At 42.5% G+C, this 18,881-nt stretch overlaps 1 protein-coding gene across 1 annotated transcript in view; it reads right to left on the minus strand.

The window, feature by feature from the left end:
* CYTH3 (cytohesin 3) overlaps positions 1-12,941 on the minus strand; it is a 64,974-nt gene extending 52,033 nt beyond the window's left edge. Inside the window, exon 1 of the mRNA XM_033166437.1 lies at positions 12,728-12,941. Within this exon, the coding sequence (XP_033022328.1) occupies positions 12,728-12,758 (31 nt within the window). The 5' untranslated portion in view covers positions 12,759-12,941. The remainder of the gene's footprint in view (positions 1-12,727) is intronic.
* Between the last annotated feature and the right edge of the window lie 5,940 nt (positions 12,942-18,881).

An 18,881-nucleotide genomic window follows, 5' to 3' on the forward strand; every position in this document is an offset into this window, starting at 1 on the left:
ATACAAATAAATAAACAAATCAAATATCCTGTATTACATTACTCTCTGATATTTCTTCCTATATTATTTGAATCTACCCCCTCGTCCTCCCCCCTCCCATCCTCCCTACTTCCCTCACCTATATGCGAGGCATTGTTGTTTTTTGTTTTGATTTTGTTTTATTATGTATTTTTTGTTTTTATTTTGTATTTTTATGTTGCAAGCCGCCCTGTGATCTTCACATGAAGGCCAATACAAAATTTTATTAATTAATGAATTAATAACAACAACTGTATCAGGTTGTACAATGCTACTTCATGTGTTTGTTTCTGATGAAGAAGAAGAGTTTGGATTTGATATCCCGCTTTTCACTACCCAAAGGAGTCTCAAAGCGGCTAACATTCTCCTTTCCCTTCCTCCCCCACAACAAACACTCTGTGAGGTGAGTGGGGCTGAGAGACTTCAAAGAAGTGTGACTAGCCCAAGGTCACCCAGCAGCTGCATGTGGAGGAGTGGAGACACGAACCCGGTTCCCCAGATTACGAGTCTACCGCTCTTAACCACTACACCACACTGGCTCTCCACACTGATATCACACCCACACTGTTAGGTGGGAATATATTTTTCAAAAGGAAAATTGAGATTGAGGATCCTTCCACATGGCAATGGACTTGATGCTTCTCATGAGTGCAAGGTTTTTTGGGTTTTTTTGCAGCATTCACACAGAGTTGCCCTTATCAAAATCTTGTCCCATATTCCACCATCACCTTTCCCCCCGGATTTACCATTTCTGCAGGGGTTTCCAAAGAAACAGTAAATCTGGAGTGAATAGGGAAAGCACTATAGCTTGGTATTTTGGTAAGGGGCGATGCTGTGTGGATGCTGTGCAAAGCTTTCCTGCATAAGTAGTGCTGAGTCCACAATAAACTGCAATGTGGAAGCGCCATGAGAAAGACTGTGTTTGTGGCAGTCACTGCCTGGCACTAAGCTGGATTCCTAGAGCAGACAGGGATGTGGCAGGTCCAAAGAGTCTTGGTGAAGGCTGTGCTTCAGTGGTAGAGCATCTGCTTTGCAAGCAGAAGGTCCCCGATATCTTCAGGTAGAGCTGGAAATGTTCCCTACCTGAAATCCTGGAGAGCTGCTACCAGTCAACATGGGCAATACTGAACAAAATAGAACAATGGCATGACACAGTATAAGGGAGCTTTCTACATTCCCAAGTATCACATACAGGTATATGGCACCAGATGCAGCAGTGGCCAGCAGGGTGGCACAGGTAGGGCTGTGTTGCTTTCCTGGCTTCCCAACACCATGTGTCACTGTTGCTTACCAGGACAGGAAGGAATCAGGCTGTGGAGCTCGATATGGCAATATGGTGCAGTGCATTGAATCCAACATTCTTGCATCCACACATGACACCAGGCCCCATGCACCACACACATCCCACGTTTAGTAAGTGGCAGCAACACACAGTGTTAGGAAGGCAAGAGAGCAATGCAGCTGTACTGTACTGCCACACTGGCCACTACTAACCAGACTGAAAACCAGCTTGACATTGTTTCCTATACAGCTTTTCAAACCTCCAAGATTCTTTTTACAGAACTGGCATACTAGGAATTTTAAAAAAGCAAACATGTAAAGAATACTGTCCTTGTTTTCTAGACTTATGATCCATTAACAAGTAACAAAAATCTTTGAAAGAAAGTACCTGGAGGGTACAACAGGTCATGAATAAATTAGCAGGAAATACTCGGCTTCATGCTAAAACGTATTCAAATAATTAATGACGTGCTGTGTAATGAATCAACTCTATAAATTACAGATGCTCTCATACAGGGCACAGGAGAGATTTATCTTTACAACTTCTGCATTCCAAACGTTTTCAAAGCCCTCACATATTAAAATTAATAAAGACTAATTTTACATTCAGGATTACAAAAATTATCCTACCCTGCTACACTTTTCAGCCTACACTCCCAAAACTGCACAAGTAAGTTTCTGATTCATAGCTAAACATCATCAAAAGGTGCTAATGTAATTAGTTATGGAAAAAGTTCACAACATATAGCCTGCAGGGGACTACTGAGGCACCTTTGTTAAAAACATACAAACATTAGCTTTCATTGAGAAGTAGTCCTGGTTTTCATTAAGAATTAAATCTCTAGTCCTGAGAGCTAAGGATGGGAAAGGGGGTAAGAAGAAAACACTAAACAATAAGGGGGTTGCATCCAGTGGTGGTTCTACTCAGAGAAGATCCACTGAAATCAATGGGCATGACTAACTTAGGTCTATTAACTGCAAAGGGTCTATCCTGAGTAAAGCATAGTTGGATATGTAACCCAAGGAAACGAACACAGAAGAGAATGCTTTGATTGTGATTTCAATCTCCAAAGTCTTTCAACTGCTTAGATGGCAGGATGTTTTTCGGAACCACCTTCAAATGGTGCAAGACCTGCTCAGGGATGGGGAAAGTGTCATAAAAATATGATGCTGACACCAAAACAACCAGCAGTGATTGCACACAGTTTGACTGTGGAATCAGTGCTGCTTATACCCACAAGTTTGTTAACATAATCTACATGATGATGTTGCCATCAAAATGCGAGTCTGTATTTTTTAATTTTTTAATCCGTTTTCCCCTTACTATGGAAAATCCATTCTGTAAAAATAAACTGCAATGCATAACATGTTACAGTAAAGAACATCTGCTTTGTGTACAGAAGGTGCCATATTCAATACTCAGCAACTCCGGGTAGGGCTGGGAATGCCCCCTGACTGAAACTCTGGAGAACTGCTGCCAGTCAGTGTAGACCAGGGTGGTCCAACTTTTCATACCATGTGGGCCGCAGAGTACTTAAACAAAGAACCCACGGGCCACACACTGCTTTGTTGCATGGTGGGGGGAGGCCAAAATTTGATGCCCCCCCCCAACCCTCACACTGTCTTCCCTAAGTGAGGGACCAGGCTTTTGGAAGGGGGTGCAAGGCTCTGGCAGGGTCCTAGAGCCTGCCTACTTCCTTCCCAAAGCTGGGAAAGTGCTGGGGGGGGGCACACCTTAGTAGTTTTGTTTCCACACACACACTTTGAACAGTATACCCTCTCTGCTTGGCCTGCCTGTGTAATGATACAGTCACATCCTGCAGGTTTTTTTTAATTTTATGAAGGCATGTATCATCAGGGCTACACCCCTGCCCTATCATCTTCCCCTTTTATGAGTATTGTATACCCCTTTGGGGACATGGCTGGGACAGGCAGTTTCAACATCTGGTTAAGCACCACTTAAGACCTGCCTACAAGTAGACATTAGAACTGACTATAGCTGCACCAATGTATTTTTAATGAAACCTTATAACATCATGCTACAGGGTTTTAAGAATCTCTGGAAGGGAATTAAATAAATGCAACACAGATGTTCACAAAAATACAAACAAGAGTGTTTTTACTTCATAGCAACCAAACAGGTCAAACCATTTCCTTCTTCAGATAAATCTCAGGGGTCCACAAAAACACATGGCTTTCTAGCAGATTGTGTCTGTGCCAAGAAAAAGGAAATGCTGCTGTCCAAAACAACAGTTTGCAGGGCCAGTATTTTATGAAGCATCTGCTGGATTTAAGCTTACAGTCAAAATCCGATTCAGGTAACAATAATGCAAAATATCCAAGTAACTTTATAGAGATTAAACCACTGCTGCAGAAAATAAATAAATAAAAAGCATGTCCAAACTGCAAGGTGAATCACTCAGACACAAGACATGCCAAAATTGAAGCAGCAGGCACAAACCTTTTCTTGATCCAAGGTACGTGTGTGTGTTTTACATTAGACTCCAGTTACACAATCAGACTATTCTTACAAAGTCCATAGTTGGGCAATACCTTTATTAGGAGCAACAAAAAAGGGGCAAAAAGGTGGCAAGCTTTTGAGTTCTCCAGAACTCTTCGTTGGGCAAGTTGTTGCACAGAGCAGGAGGTGGCGGGACAAGGGATGAGGGAGTACAAAATTAAGTTCAATGTTGTAGCCATGAGATCATTTGGTAGACTCAATTCCACAATGGAGATTGCAGACTGTACAAGTTCCTCCCAGGTGCTACAGATATCAGGTTACACACCTAGGATTCTGGAATGAAGCAGCAATGGCTGTTTTCCCCATAGTTTTGAGAAAATAAAGCCTATCTTGTAATCTAGATCTGTCCAATACCTTAAGCATAGCATACAGGTTGCTGGGTATGCAGAGAGTAGAACTAAAGAGAAACGTGGTAGTTTTTACCTTGGCAAAGCCAGGGGTTAATTTTGGATCTTGTATAACGTAAAAGAGTCAATGGAAGCCAAACAGTGCAGCATTACCTAACAGCTAGAGGGTCTGAAAAAGCAGAGTCCATCTCCAGATGGTAGAGAATTACCCACCTCTGGTTGCAGATTCTGCCCTGAATGGCTAGATTATGTATACTTCGGGCATATAAAAAGCAAAGGTATTCTTGTGGGCCCATAGCATAAAATTCCCAAGTCTACAGTTGGTAATAGTATTATTAGGAACGTCATGAAGTCATAACAAAATGCATTTGTTAACATTACACATGATTTTCCTGTGAGTGAATGGCAGCCATTTGCATTTTGGTACAAGACACAAAACTGGGGGTGGGGGCTAAATTATGCCAACTGCCATTTGCCTCAATTCTTCTCCAGCATTCATTCATCTTTCCTGATGAGAACAAAGATAAGCCACAGCTGTAAGACATTCAAATTATTTTAAAATGTTTAATTTTATTTCCTTCAAAAGCAACCTTGGTTTATAACCTAAACATGAGTAATTTACACATAGTGCTAAATCTGCATTCTCTCCCCACTCCTCACATTCTCAGTGGAATAGCTTCAGTCCAATGTGGAGGAACAGGTGCCTTGTGCCAAAAAAATAAAATGCCAGACTGGGAACTCTTAGAAAGACATTTGCCTCAGAGAGACCAAGAACAGGACGAGCTAGCAACTATTTCTCCCACTCCAAGAAGGCACTCCCAAAATTCAGGGTTAATGTGTAGACATGTCATAAGCAACATCGTAAATGATTCTGCAATTTTCAGCTTTCCATCACTGCATTTAAATGTTATCTTTTTTAAACATAAAAAGCATGTTATCATTCACAACAGTGCAAAAAACCAGCAACAAACTTATACGTAAGTAGAATTCTTATTTTAGAAAAGAAAATTTATAAAGCAGCTGCAGCTTAGACTTTATTTCAAAGGGATGGGAAGCAATAAATCAAGTATGAGCAGTATACAAGATAACTGAAGCCATACTGTACTATGAATTTGTATTCAAGAAGAGTCCTTACTTAATTTCAGGATAGTATTCTATCCTCAAAACAAACACTCACAATTTTAACAGAACATAAAGCTTGCTATCAAATGCCATACTGGATGCCAGGATTTCAATTACTCAAAGACACCAACACCAAAGAGCTATGATTAATGGGAAGCCTCTTGCAACTGAAGCTACATAAAAAGATGAGAATTCAAGCCATCAATGGAGAAGGCAGTATCATCTCAAAAATTCAGTTAAATACAGAGATCTTTGTAATTAGAACATAATAGAAGATTAGCACCAATTGTCATATTAACCCTAAGACCACAATGGGAAAGGAAGTTCCAGTAAAATTAGTAGGATATATTTCCAAGTACTTTACTTTAGGACATTAATAGAAAAAAATTGTCTGTCATAACCTAGCATTATTTTAATCTCTACTTAAGTAAAAGGTTATTTTAGGCCAAAAGATGAATTGTATAACATGGGATCATACAGTCTTGCAAATTAGCTCACATACAACTAACTAACTACAAGAGCCAGTGTGGTGTAGTGTTTGTTGTGGGGGAGGAAGGGAAAGGAGAATGTTAGCCGCTTTGAGACTCCTTCGGGTAGTGAAAAGCGGGATATCAAATCCAAACTCTTCTTCTTCTTCTTCTTCTACAAGGGGCATTCATTAAAGATTTCCCCTGATGTACTTCCTGTGGACTGAGACAAACAAAACTGGGCACAGTTATTAGTCTTTCTCTACATAGCTACCAGCAAGAGTCAAACACTTCTCCCATTGCTTTATGCAGCTGTGGAGACCTCATCTTTAGAAGTTGGCAAGTTGCGTTAGAAGCCACGACTTGAACTCAGAAATCAGCATTTCATCATCTGGAAAAAGCTTGCCCTTCAAAATAACTTCATGGTTGGAAAGAGGTGGAAGTCTGATGGTGCAAGGTCAGGAGAATAAGGGGGGTGAGGAAGGATTTTATAGCCACAGGACCATGCTTCTGTCTGAGCAACGTGTGAGTTGTGAACTGGGGCATTATCCTGCAGGAGGCGGGTACCTTTGGTCAGCATACCATGCCTCTCAATTCTGATGGCCTTCCGCAATTTCTGCAGCAGTGAAGCGTAGTATGTCCCAGAAATTGTGGTACTCTTTACCAGGAAAGCCATCATCACTACTCCGCACTGGTCCCAAAAGACTGTGAGCATGACCTTGCCCACTGACAGTTGGACACGTGCCTACTTTGAAGGTGGTGAGGCAGAGTGCTTCCATTGTTTGGGCTGGGATTTAGTCTCTGGGTCATAATGATGGACCCATGTTTCATCCTGAGTAATTACTACAGTGGTACCTCTGGTTACGTACTTAATTCCTTCCGGAGGTCTGTTCTTAACCTGAAACTGTCCTTAACCTGAAGCACCACTTTAGCTAATCAATGGGACCTCCTGCTGCCACTGTGCCACCAGAGCACGATTTCTGTTCTTATCCTGAAGTGTTATTTCTGGGTTAGCGGACTATGTAACCTGAAGCGTATGTAACCTGAAGCGTATGTAATCCGAGGTACCACTGTATGGCGAAGAAGTCATCATGGTTTTCGTGACACATGGCCAAAACAGAGCCCACACTGCTTTTGACATCTGCAGCTAGTTGGTGAACGGTTATGCAGCGATCCTCCAAAATGGTGGCCTTCATTTGCCAGATGGTGTCTTCATTGATGGCAGACCGTAGTTGCCCAGGAATGGGAGCCGTTCCACCGAAGTCTGACCACAGTTGAACTGACGATGCCAGTGCTTGACTACGTCATGCGATGGGGCATCCTCCCCATAAGTCCCTTTTATCTCATTGAACGTCTCCCATGGTGTGCTCCCTTTCAAGTACAGGAACCTGATGATCGCTCTGCATTCAACTGGTTCCATTATCAGATGTTACTCCATGTTAGCACCCGTAACAGAGAAACTGTTAGGAGTTCAGAGCTACAAATTACCACATTGCCTATTGAGAATTGTATCGTTGTACATGTTCAATTTCATCCTCCTACCATAACCGGGAGTGGGTCAGGGGAAATCTTTAATGAGCAACCCTCGTATATTAGTAATTGTGGCCTAGAAAGAGAAAGAAAGAACTAGCTTTTGTAAAGTTCTGCATACTAAGGAAACCAAGGAAATCACTGATTACAAGATGAGAATCTTATATTTTGCCAATACAGAGAACTACCACAAGTATAAGTGATGCAATTTTCTTGTGTAAGAACTCCCATCTACTTTTACTGGATGTGTTTGTGTCTGCACACATAAGTGTGTGTGTGTGTACACATCAATATCAAAGACTCACATTCATCTTCATTTGTCAGAAATATTTTGAATAGCTTAGGCCAGAGCCATTAAACTCCAACTGGAGTCAGATCTTCTTAAGGAGAAAGGAGGTATTGCCAGGAGAAAAAATGATTTTGCTCTGCACTGTAAGGATGAGACACAAATATTTCCATGATGTCACAAAGAATTCCAAAGCAAAGAAATCTGTTAGCATTGAGATATACAGTATGTCAATACTGTAGTCTTCAGCATCTTCAGCCACTGCTAACTCCAGTGTGCAACAGGAGACCCCCAGCCCAGTGTGTGGCTTCACATGGCACAACACTATTACAGGTTAAATATGTAAAAGTTACTAATGTTTTAGGTGTTCTAGCTACACATTGCCAAACAGCATAGTGAGTCCTAGTTCATGACACAAACTGGAAACAACCCTCCACATTCTCTAAAATGAGATCATCACCACCTGTAATGCACTGACCAATCAGAATTACCTAAAAGCAGGGAGAATCATTTGGGATATGCCCCATTATGCAAAAAATAACTGCTAATGTGAGCAAGCAGCTGCAAATACTTTCAACCAATATCAATGTATTCCAACAGCACCAAATGTTCAATTAAAATCCAGTGAGTTGTATAGAAAGCAGCACTAGAATCCTTCTCTAGGATTAGCATCTCTGAAGATACTAGTTTTTCATGTCAAGAAGACTGCAAAAACCAAGAAATACACATTCCACCTGCTGAGTTAACAGGAAAGAGGACATGAACAAAATTAACCCTAGATTAGCAGTGCTGACAGTCCAATGGCAACCATCAATAAGAGTAATGCTTAAAACTTCATATCCTCTATTTTCATACTGTAAATAAATAAATAAATAAATAAATGGATTTCCATTTCTTCTGAACATAGGAGAAGTGATAGAAAATCTCCTTCCCATCTGCAGGCACAGATTACCTGCAGTTCAAATAATCTCTCTGCCTGAAAAAGATCACGGCAAGGAAGCTTGACGCAACCACTGCTCTACTAAATGAAAACGCAATACACTTAAAAATACAAAGATGGTAACATGGTGTCGACACAGGAGAGGTTTTTTAAAAAGCCAAAATAAATTTGGACTAAAAAACAGAGAAAGGATTTCCAGCTATGCATGCACAGTCTCAGAAAGTCTAATTTGAACAAGCTGTGAATATTAAAAGGAAACCACATTAAAATATGGTTACCAGATTTTTTTCAATGAATCCGCGGACACTTTTTTTTTGGGGGGGGGAAGCTGAGTAGCAACAGGGAGTCAGTAGTGGGGGTGGTGAGGCAAAAGACCCTGGGCCCAAGCACACATCCATATTGTATAAATGTGCAAAGCCCTTCTTTCACACCCTGTGAAACATAAATGTGCGGTTTTTTTAAAACTGGGCAACGGTGCGCTGCCTGCCCGTGACTCCCGAGCCTTCCCCCTTTGTTTTGACAGATCAGGGCAGGCCCGGGAGTCACGGGCGGCCGTTGCCCAGGAGGGGCCAGCCTGGTAGTGCAGTTGGCTCTGGCTGGCTTCAGGAGCTGCTCGCTGCTGTGGTGCAGGAAAATGATGGGCACCATGGCAGCGAGCAGCTCCTGAAGTCAGCCACAGCCAACTGTGCTAATAGGCTGACTCTCAAGTTTTGGAGAACCTCCAAAGGGAAGTGCTTTAAAGATGGGTGACAATTACCAACAGGGTTCTTCTAAGTGCCCTTATCATTCATAGCTGACACAAAAAGGCAATTTTCATCTGAGGCTGAGATAAAGGAGGAGACAGTCTCAAAAGTTTTTTGTTTAGATAACTGCATGTGGAGCCCATTATTCTTTATAAACATATACTACACCCTACACAAAAGTGTTTTAAATATGGAAAGTCCAACTTTGCTCATTTTGGCAGCTTATTTAACATTTTACCCCCTACCTAGTTTGTAGAAAACAGGACTGCCCAAAACACATGTTTGCTTTTGAAGGAACAGTCTCAAATACCTACTAAACAGCTCAGGAAACAACTGCTGAGAAATGTTAATGGCAGCATTGCTTGTTTATAGGATGCCTTCCTGCAACATGTCACTGATTAATGCTAGCATTTTTTCCTTATGTCAAGATAAACACACCACACCCACTTGGTTTCAGAATTCTAGCTTCTTAGTCTTAGTGCAAGAGATCATAATGCAACTATTACTCATGCCACATAACTAGCTCTTCATATATTTGCACAACAAATATAAACAAAGGAACACAGAACAAATTCAGCTTCCTTATTCTAAAGCAGGGATGAGAACCTGTGACCCTCCAGATTTTGCTGGGCTCCAATTACCGGTAACATCAGTCCTGGTCAGCATACCCAAAAGTCAAAAATGATAGGAGCTGCAGTCTAGCATATACCTGGAGGGAAACAGGATTCCATGGTTGTTCTAAGGACTTCTTGATAAAATGCCTTGGTCTTGAAATTACGTAAATTACTTTTACAGTTTTATTACCACTGTCCTTTGTGTGCTGTTTGATTAGGCAAAGCTAAACTCAAATGTCTTAACCCAATCCCTTTTGTTGAAAATCCTATATGATGTTCAAACTATGGGCACATCCATTATAATTCAACAGCCTGAAGGAGTACCCAAGGACACTATGAAATACACGTCCTAGATTTTAAAGGTATGTGTTTACAAACATTTGAGCAAATGTCTATGGAAACTGTATGCCTGTTCAAACTGGATAAACCGCTTAGCAATTACTGCTGCACCTAGAGTGATGCAGCAACAGTGCCCATGTCAAACTATAAGAAACAATTAACCTTTCTATCACACATTGTTTTCAGCAAAGCGTATACACAATTTCAGGCAGGCTAAAGAACACACAAGGATTTCACTGTGAAAGAACGAACAATTTGTCATCGACCTTAACACTACTGGTGGCACAAATCAACCATTTGAAAACTGTTCATTGCATCTCCATGTGGCTTCTAATGTCCCTTAGTCTTCTCCCCTTTCTATAGGATCTTTTATACCCAGGCCTCATCTTGCATCACTAACTTACCATTGACACAACCCCTAAACACTATGCATTCATTTTTCCTCCTCCAGAAACAGATGACCTTTCAAGGGGGGAAATGGGAAGGGGACATTAATAAGTTAGGGTATGCCACAACACAGAGTTTGCTATTGTCCTCCATGCTGAATGGAACAGTCCCAATCAGAACAGCATCCCTACATTAGAATTAGCAAAACAGGCAGTGCTTGCTTTGCCTTGCCAGAAAGATTAACCCAGCTCCTCCTTCAACAACACTCCTCTTTATATAGCAGGGAGCAGCCTGAAAACTACTCACTACTCCTTATTATATTAATGTCTCTCAATCCTCTGCCCCATCCCGAGAGGCACTGATAAATATGTGAAAAAAGCAATCCGTGGGCGACAGTGTGGGGGCCGAGAAAAATATACATGAATGGGAGTTGTGTGCAGTTAGGAGATAGGAACAAACCATGTCAAGGGGTACACATGAGGAGGGCTTTTTTTTTAAGAGTGGCAGTGATTATAGAGAATGGGAGACATGATATAAGTAGCTACTGGGGTGGGGTGAGCCTTACTTCAGTTAGGGGAAGGGGTCACTCACTGCAACAAGATGAAAAAGTGGGAGAAGAGGTTATGTTGCCAAAATAAAACTGCAAAGGACAGAAACACTGTGAAGCTGTGTACAGCTTCACAAATGTAAAAAAGGGAGATCCCATTTCGTCTGTGAATCAGTGGAATTTAGAACAAGGGACTAAGCATACATAGGAACAAACAGGGATTGGAACTGTAGGGGAAATAGTAATATTTGTGATGGTAAAATGAAAGGAAGAATTGTTGTATAGGGATCAGAGTCACCACAGTCACTGTTATATGTCACCTGCAACAGGTTGCTAGCTAGCCCCACACACTGACAGCAGTTGCCAGCTCACAGAGTTCCTCCCTGCCCTGCAAAAAAAGTAGAAAGCAACACAGTTCTGAGCTGTCTGGATCAAACTACCCAACTCAAGCTCTGACATACAGCAAAACTAAATTTGGAAACTGAGAAGTGGGGCAACAAAAGAAGCAAGGGACATGGTGACTGGCGTCATTCAGGAGAACAAGGATCACTCATCACTCAAATCATTAAAATGGTTAACTTAACGCCAATCAGCCTGCCCCTCAAAAATGTGATTACAATTGGGTCAAAAGCATAGGAAAAGGGGTCAGCTGTTTCCAAAATTCAGTACATGCTTATGGGTGTTGCAAGGAGGACTTTAATCTTCATTGGTGATTGCAAGTATAGAAACAGGCAAGTACATGGAAGGCAAGGGTGTGATCTTCCTGCCTGGGGTACGTGTCAGGAGCAGGGGCAGAAGTCCAAGGAAGACCAAAAATAAAAATAAAAAATCCTCAAGCGGTGTGGAGACTATTCTGAGAGGGTGGAATATATCTGCATACTTGACCCTGTCAATTCAATTCTTCTTTGATTCAAAATGCACTTCACTGACATGACAATGTAATCATGTGTTGTTGGAAAGGATTTTAAACTCCCTCAAGTGCAGAACTGGGAGAGCGAGAAATGGGTACTTGGTTTCATTCCCCACACAGGAATCACACGTACAATTTACCAAATCAAAACAGAGAGAGAGAGAGATTCTTCTTCTTTTTTTAAGTATCAAACTGCACTTCAGGCAAGTTTGCTCTGGACCTCGACAGGAAGGATGCAGCTGATCGCCCAAATCATATATGTTCGCTATGGGGACTCACGAAACAAGAGGCATTAAGATTCGCAGAGACAAAAACATAAACAAAAAAAGTCGAAGCCAAGTTGCGCTGGTATAAGAAGCTCTCGGGTTTGTCAGACTCTTGGAACCGACACCGCCCAACTTGGAAACCTACCTCACAGGATTGTTGCGAGGATGAAATAGGGCAACCCAAACCACACACAAACACACATCTCTCCCCTGATCCTCCTTGGGGGAAACTGACAGACAGCTCCCGAAAGGGGGGGGAACCTCTGCACACGCTCAGAGGCACTCTGGTCTCTCTGCGTGTGAGGGCGAGGGGGGGAGTCCCCCTCCTCCATGGTCTTCCACGCCGCCGCCGCCGCCGCCGCCGCCTCATAAAGCTCCCAAACCAAACTCCTCTGCCGCCACTACTCACCGTTTCCTCCTCCTCCTCCGTCTTCGTCCATGTTGGGGCTGCTGGCCGAGCACTGGGCGATGTTAGAGGCGTCGCGAGGAGCCCGCGCGGACTCCTGAGGGGGGCGCTTGGCGGCCGGCGGATCCGGCTCCCTTCAGCTCCGAGGCGGCTGCCGATGTCCTCGTTCGCCTCGCTTCTCCTCAGCGGAGCTTCTCCGACTCCTGCTGCTGTTGCTGCTGCTGCTGCTGCTGCTGCTGCTAAGCGAGGCTCGCCCGCCCCTTCTCATGTGACCCACGCAGGGGAAGGGAGAAAGAAATATTATGTGGGAGGGAGGAGGAGAGGCCGCCTCAAGCTCAGGCCCTCCTTCGACGCCTCGCTCCGCCACAACAAGGTAGCAGCGCCGCCGCCGCTCCGAAAGGCCAGGTTTCCGCGAGGGGAAATGGGGGGCTGCTGCGGCTTCCCTCCCCTCAGGCGACCCTCGAGGAAGGGACGCCGCTGCAGAGGGGAGCGCTCCCCTTTTCCCAAGGCTGCCCGGTCGCTCAGGAAACCTCCGTTAAAAATAAAGCGCATCCTCTCTCTGGGAAGAAGCGAAGCAACCCAAAACCTTCCCCCCCAACTGCCCGAGGAACTCAAAAGAGCGCCCACCGTGAGCGATTCGTTTGGTCATTTGGCAACAGCAGCTATTGTTATTCATTAGGGCCTCAGGGCGGCTCAGAGGAGCCAACACATTGGGGCAAAGGAGGGGGCTTCGGCCCTCCAATAAAATATTTGAGGGGTTTCCCCCAAAGTCGGTGGGCATTGCCATTCAAATAGTGCACCGTGTCATGTGATCGATTATGCGGAGCGGTGCTTGCCTCCAATATTTTTATTCAAGGCGGCACCCCTGGGTCACCTCACGGCAGTTTTAAATTCAAGGTTAAAAACACTTTTCGCCGCGCTTGGGTGTTAACTCGGGCCAAACTAGACGCGAGGTTACTTGCATGGATGTATATGCAAACATTCAGGTTAAACATTCAGGTCTGGAAGCTGCGGGGATCCAGTGCCTGGCACGTCCCCAATCTCTGAGCAGTGCGAGATTCCAGGGGATCCCAGAGCTTACTCTGGGTTTATTTTCCCTTTTTGAGTGAGACACAGCAGAGACTGGTGTCTTTAGTTTAGGGTCTACATAGTTTGTGTACACATATATACTCACCCTGAGCCTGCAGTGGAGGGGTTCACACAGCATTAGCAGTTGGTTACCCCACAGATGCAGCCAGTGCCAAATTTGGGGTGGTGCAGGCAGTTCCACTGCATAGGTTGCCAAGACAAAGGGGGCACTAAATAATCATCATCACCATGAAAAGAACAACAACAACAACAACAACAACAACAACACAGGTAGGTACCTACAGAGAAGAAAGTAACTGTACGGAAAGGAATTACTGTGATAATAAGAAATATGGGGGGATTGTGCCAAAAAAAATCCTCACTCGGTGCAGTATTACCAAAGTTAGGGCAACCAATACATACTTTTTGTTGTTCAGTCGTTCAGTCGTGTCCGACTCTTCGTGACCCCATGGACCAGAGCACGCCAGGCACGCTTATCCTTCACTGCCTCTCGCAGTTTGGCCAAACTCATGTTAGTAGCTTCAAGGACACTGTCCAACCTTCTCATCCTCTGTCGTCCCCTTCTCCTTGTGCCCTCAATCTTTCCCAATATCAGGGTCTTTTCTAGGGAGTCTTCTCTTCTCATGAGGTGGCCAAAGTACTGGAGCCTCAACTTCAGGATCTGTCCTTCTAGTGAGCACTCAGGGCTGATTTCTTTAAGAATGGATAGGTTTGATCTTCTTGCAGTCCATGGGACTCTCAAGAGTCTCCTCCAGCACCATAATTCAAAAGCATCAATTCTTCAGCGATCAGCCTTCTTTATGGTCCAGCTCTCACTTCCATACATCACTACTGGGAAAACCATAGCTTTAACTATACAGACCTTTGTCGGCAAAGTGATGTCTTTGCTTTTTAAGATGCTGTCTAGGTTTGTCATTGCTTTTCTCCCAAGAAGCAGGCGTCTTCTAATTTCATGACTGCTGTCACCATCTGCGGTGATCATGGAACCCAAGAAAGTGAAATCTCTCACTGCCTCCATTTCTTCCCCTTCTATTTGCCAGGAGGTGATGGGACCAGTGGCCATGATCTTAGTTTTTTTGATGTTGAGCTTCAGACCATATTTTGCGCTTTCCTCTTTCACCCTCATTAAAGAACATTCAACACACACCCTTTCTGTGAGTTTACCCCTCGCATAGATACAAATCCCAGCAACCCTTAACAAAGGACAGTGTCTACAATTAATTTTTTTAGGGGGGAGGTGTCCTTAAAATGTGCTTTAAAGGTATTGTGTGTACACAGTAGGGCTGACAAGTCAATCCTATAATTATTATTTCCCCTATATTGAGAGATTAGCAAATGATGACTGGAAATGAGATGGGGACTATTAGTAACCAAGGTAAAATTGTTGCTGCAGCATTAATCTGAAGCATTTTAGAGTATTTCCACATTCTGTGCTATGTCCAGGATGATATGAAAGGTGTGAAAAAATATTCTCTCTCTCTCTCTCTCTCTCTCTCTCTCTCTCTCTCTCTCTCTCTATATATATATATATATATATATATCCTTGTTCATAGTTCAGACACTGCTGGGTCTGACCTTCCTCAGAATACCTTTCAAGTTCTCTACTGTCATTTTATTAATCCCTAGAGAGAACTATTCTATGGGTTTTTATATTGCTCTTTCACAAATATTAGCTCTGTGTTGATACTCATGTTTAAGTTCAAAGTGTTCCTCAAATATCACAGTTCAGATTTCGTCTCTGGGGGGCTCAAATATTTCCTATCCCTTTTGTTAGGCCCTAGCTTATTTTTTCCCCAAACAGATCAGATTCCCTACATTCACTATGTTGCTTTTATTGCAGTTTGGGATTATTTGTTCCAGTTAATGTTTTTTTGTTCAGGGGAAAGCTAATAAAGGTTGAGTAAATGGTTTATTACACATGAGGAAATTTAACATCATTCAGATTATATTGAGAAATTCCACATGCAATATTACTACTCTCATTTTGTGTTGTTTACTTAATAGCTGGTGGTTAAAAACTTGTCATTTATGCAGGAAAAGTGGATGGAATCAGAGGCTGAAGCTGAAGCAGGAGAGTAGGAAGAGGGAGGCCAAGACGCAAAGGTGAGTCAGGCTGGTTAAGAGTCCTCCCCTCCCCACTTGTCTCCCAGAACCAGAAGAGGCATGCAAAGGGTGGAGAGGTTGGCTGCATGCAGGCACAGTCTCTGATTGCTTGGGGGGGGGGGAACCCAGAGCAGGAGGGGACTTAGACAGCAGTGAGGAGGCAGGGACTTTCAGCCTCAGCAACTGATTTTCATAAGAGTAAGACCACTGGGAATGACCTGCTCTGCTCATTAGGCCTGACACTCAACCAAGACTGTGGAGATTGTGGTTTGGCTAATAACAAGTTAACTAAGTTAACTCCAATTTTGAATTGTGTGATTACTGACTGGCACGCTCCTGTGACACAAATAAACTTACCGGTATATCCGCTGATGGCTGCAAGCCACGTTCATACCGGATCATATCAGATACTCAAAATCCCCAGAGTAAATGTGGGGGATTACCTGGCTGTGAGACTGCAGTCACAGTGCATCATCAGGCTTACATTAACAACAACAACAACAACAACAACAACAACAACAACAACAACATAGAGGTATTGCATAATATCTTCTGATAATAAGCAAACAACAAATAAATTAATAATAGGAAATGGATATCCCTTCCCCACACCCCTTTATACCCACTGTAAAACCTAGTAACTGGCTGGATAAGACTCACTGACCATTTGCTTTTGCAAACTTCCTGGGAATTTTTTTTTTAAGGTACACATACACAGCAACATAATTACCTGTGCACATGCCCAGAATGAGAAAAAAAGTAGTTGAGGGGTGTGGGAGTACTTGAGAGAAGAGACAGGAAAGCACTTGGGGTTGAGCGAGCTCCAACCACTGGTATGGATGGCAAGTGGCTGAAAAACGTAAATGTGTGGGTGCTAGCCTACCAGATGTGCACAAAGAAAAATCAGACCTGAATGACTAGTTTGTGGTATAAGGTAACCTGGGAGTACCCTGAAAGGTTGTGACACTTGACAAGCCAAACCATCACAAATCCAGCTTTTCCCTTATGGCTCCTACAGGTAGGACCGGCCCTATCATTAGGTAGAATGAGGCTGCTTCAGATTCTACAAAGGAACAAACCAATCTGCTCCCACGCTAGCTGACCTGAGCTGCACATTTTATATAGCTGTCTTTTCCCAAATCCAAACTTGTTTCTAACTTTCTGTTCTGCACGCCAACCCCCAAACTCTTTCAGGTGTGTCAAAACCCATAGCTTGGATAGAAATTGCAATCCAGGCAACATTAAGGATCACTGAAGCCCCTTTCTCTTGTCCCAAATCACCCATCAGGTTTGTCAGGCAAAACCCCAGCAAATTGTCTCATTACTGCTAACTGAGTCAGTCAAACTCATAACACCATAAAAGAACTAAATTTCATTAATTAGCCAGATGTCTCACAGTTGGAGGAAGGTTATTGACAATTTAACAAGCCTTCCTTCCTACACAGTTATAAAGAGTAAACACAACTTTTTAGGGTGGATTTTCCAAATGAATATTAAAATATAAACATATAAGCATAATATATATATGTTGTTGAGAAGCTGCTTTGTAATGGCAATGTGTATTCAGGGTCTGAGCTTCCAGGAAAACATTTAAAATAATATTGAAAGATCATTAAGCATTCATAGAGACAGTAATAAAACATTAATTAGCAGCATAGAATAACTGCACAACCAAGACTTGTGTAGAAGCAAGGATTGGTAACCATTTTTAAAATCTGTATTTTAATTAAGAAAATGGGGTGCAGTCTCTATATTTTCTGTTAATTTTGCATAAGGAGGAGAAAATCTTGTTAATCAGTCCAGCATTTCAGAAGGCAAAGAAGGAATTTTGGAGTGGAAAAAAACACTAAATAGAGGAATTTTTCCTAGGAAGCTGCAAGCATACAGGAGTCAAATAAATACCTGATGAAATCCCACTGTGGTTTATGGTGCTGGAACTGAGATGGATTTGGCACTTTACATTCCCTTTGTGGCCAGAATAGGATTTACACCATCAGCAGTGTAGGAAAACAATTCACTATGCAGCCCAGAATCTGATATATTTAGCATGTGGGATTCTAACTGCTCCATGGTTGTTGCCCTAAGAAGACAAGAGTCCCAACCAAGATTTAAAAACTAGGTTGCCCATCTCATTTTGTACCTGGTATTCTGCAAACATCACTAATAAATTTATGCTAGAATATTTCTCAGTGATGTTTATTGTTTTTGTTATGTTTATTACATTTATATACCATACAGGTGAAACTCGAAAAATTAGAATATTGTGGGAAAGTCCATTTATGTAAGCAATTGTTTTCATTAGCTACTGGAGTTTAATATATGAGATAGACTCATGACATGCAAAGCAAGGTATGTCAAGCCTTTATTTGTTATAATTGTGATGATTATGGCGTACAGATGATGAAAACCCCAAAGTTGAAATTGTTGATTTGGGGTTCTCATCAGCTGTACGCCATAATCATCACAATTATAACAAATAAAGGCTTGACATATCTTGCTTTGCATGTCATGAGTCTATCTCATATATTAGTTTCACCTTTTAAGTTGAATTACTGAAAGAAATCAACCTTTCCACGATATTCTAATTTTTTGAGTTTCACCTGTATTTTCCTCCAGAGAGATAAAGGTGGTGTACGTGGTTCTCCCTACCCATTTTATCCTCACAACAACCCTGTGAGGTAGGATAGAAGCTGAGAGACAGTGACTGGCCCAAGGTCACTCAGTGAACTTCGTGGCTGGGTGGGGATTTGAACCCTGGTTACTCAGGTCACAGTCCAACGATCTATTACAGCACACTGGTTCTCTTTGCAAAATTGAAACAAGAATGCACTATTCTAGATCATTAATTTTACGTATGCCCATACCTATTGGCTGCTGATTATTTTTTATTGTAATTTTAATATTTTATTTCATTGTATACCACCTTGTGATTTTAAATGAAAGATTGCTATGTTATGAACCATCT

The sequence above is a fragment of the Lacerta agilis genome, chromosome 13 (genome assembly GCF_009819535.1).
Source record: "Lacerta agilis isolate rLacAgi1 chromosome 13, rLacAgi1.pri, whole genome shotgun sequence".
Taxonomy (NCBI): domain Eukaryota; kingdom Metazoa; phylum Chordata; class Lepidosauria; order Squamata; family Lacertidae; genus Lacerta; species Lacerta agilis.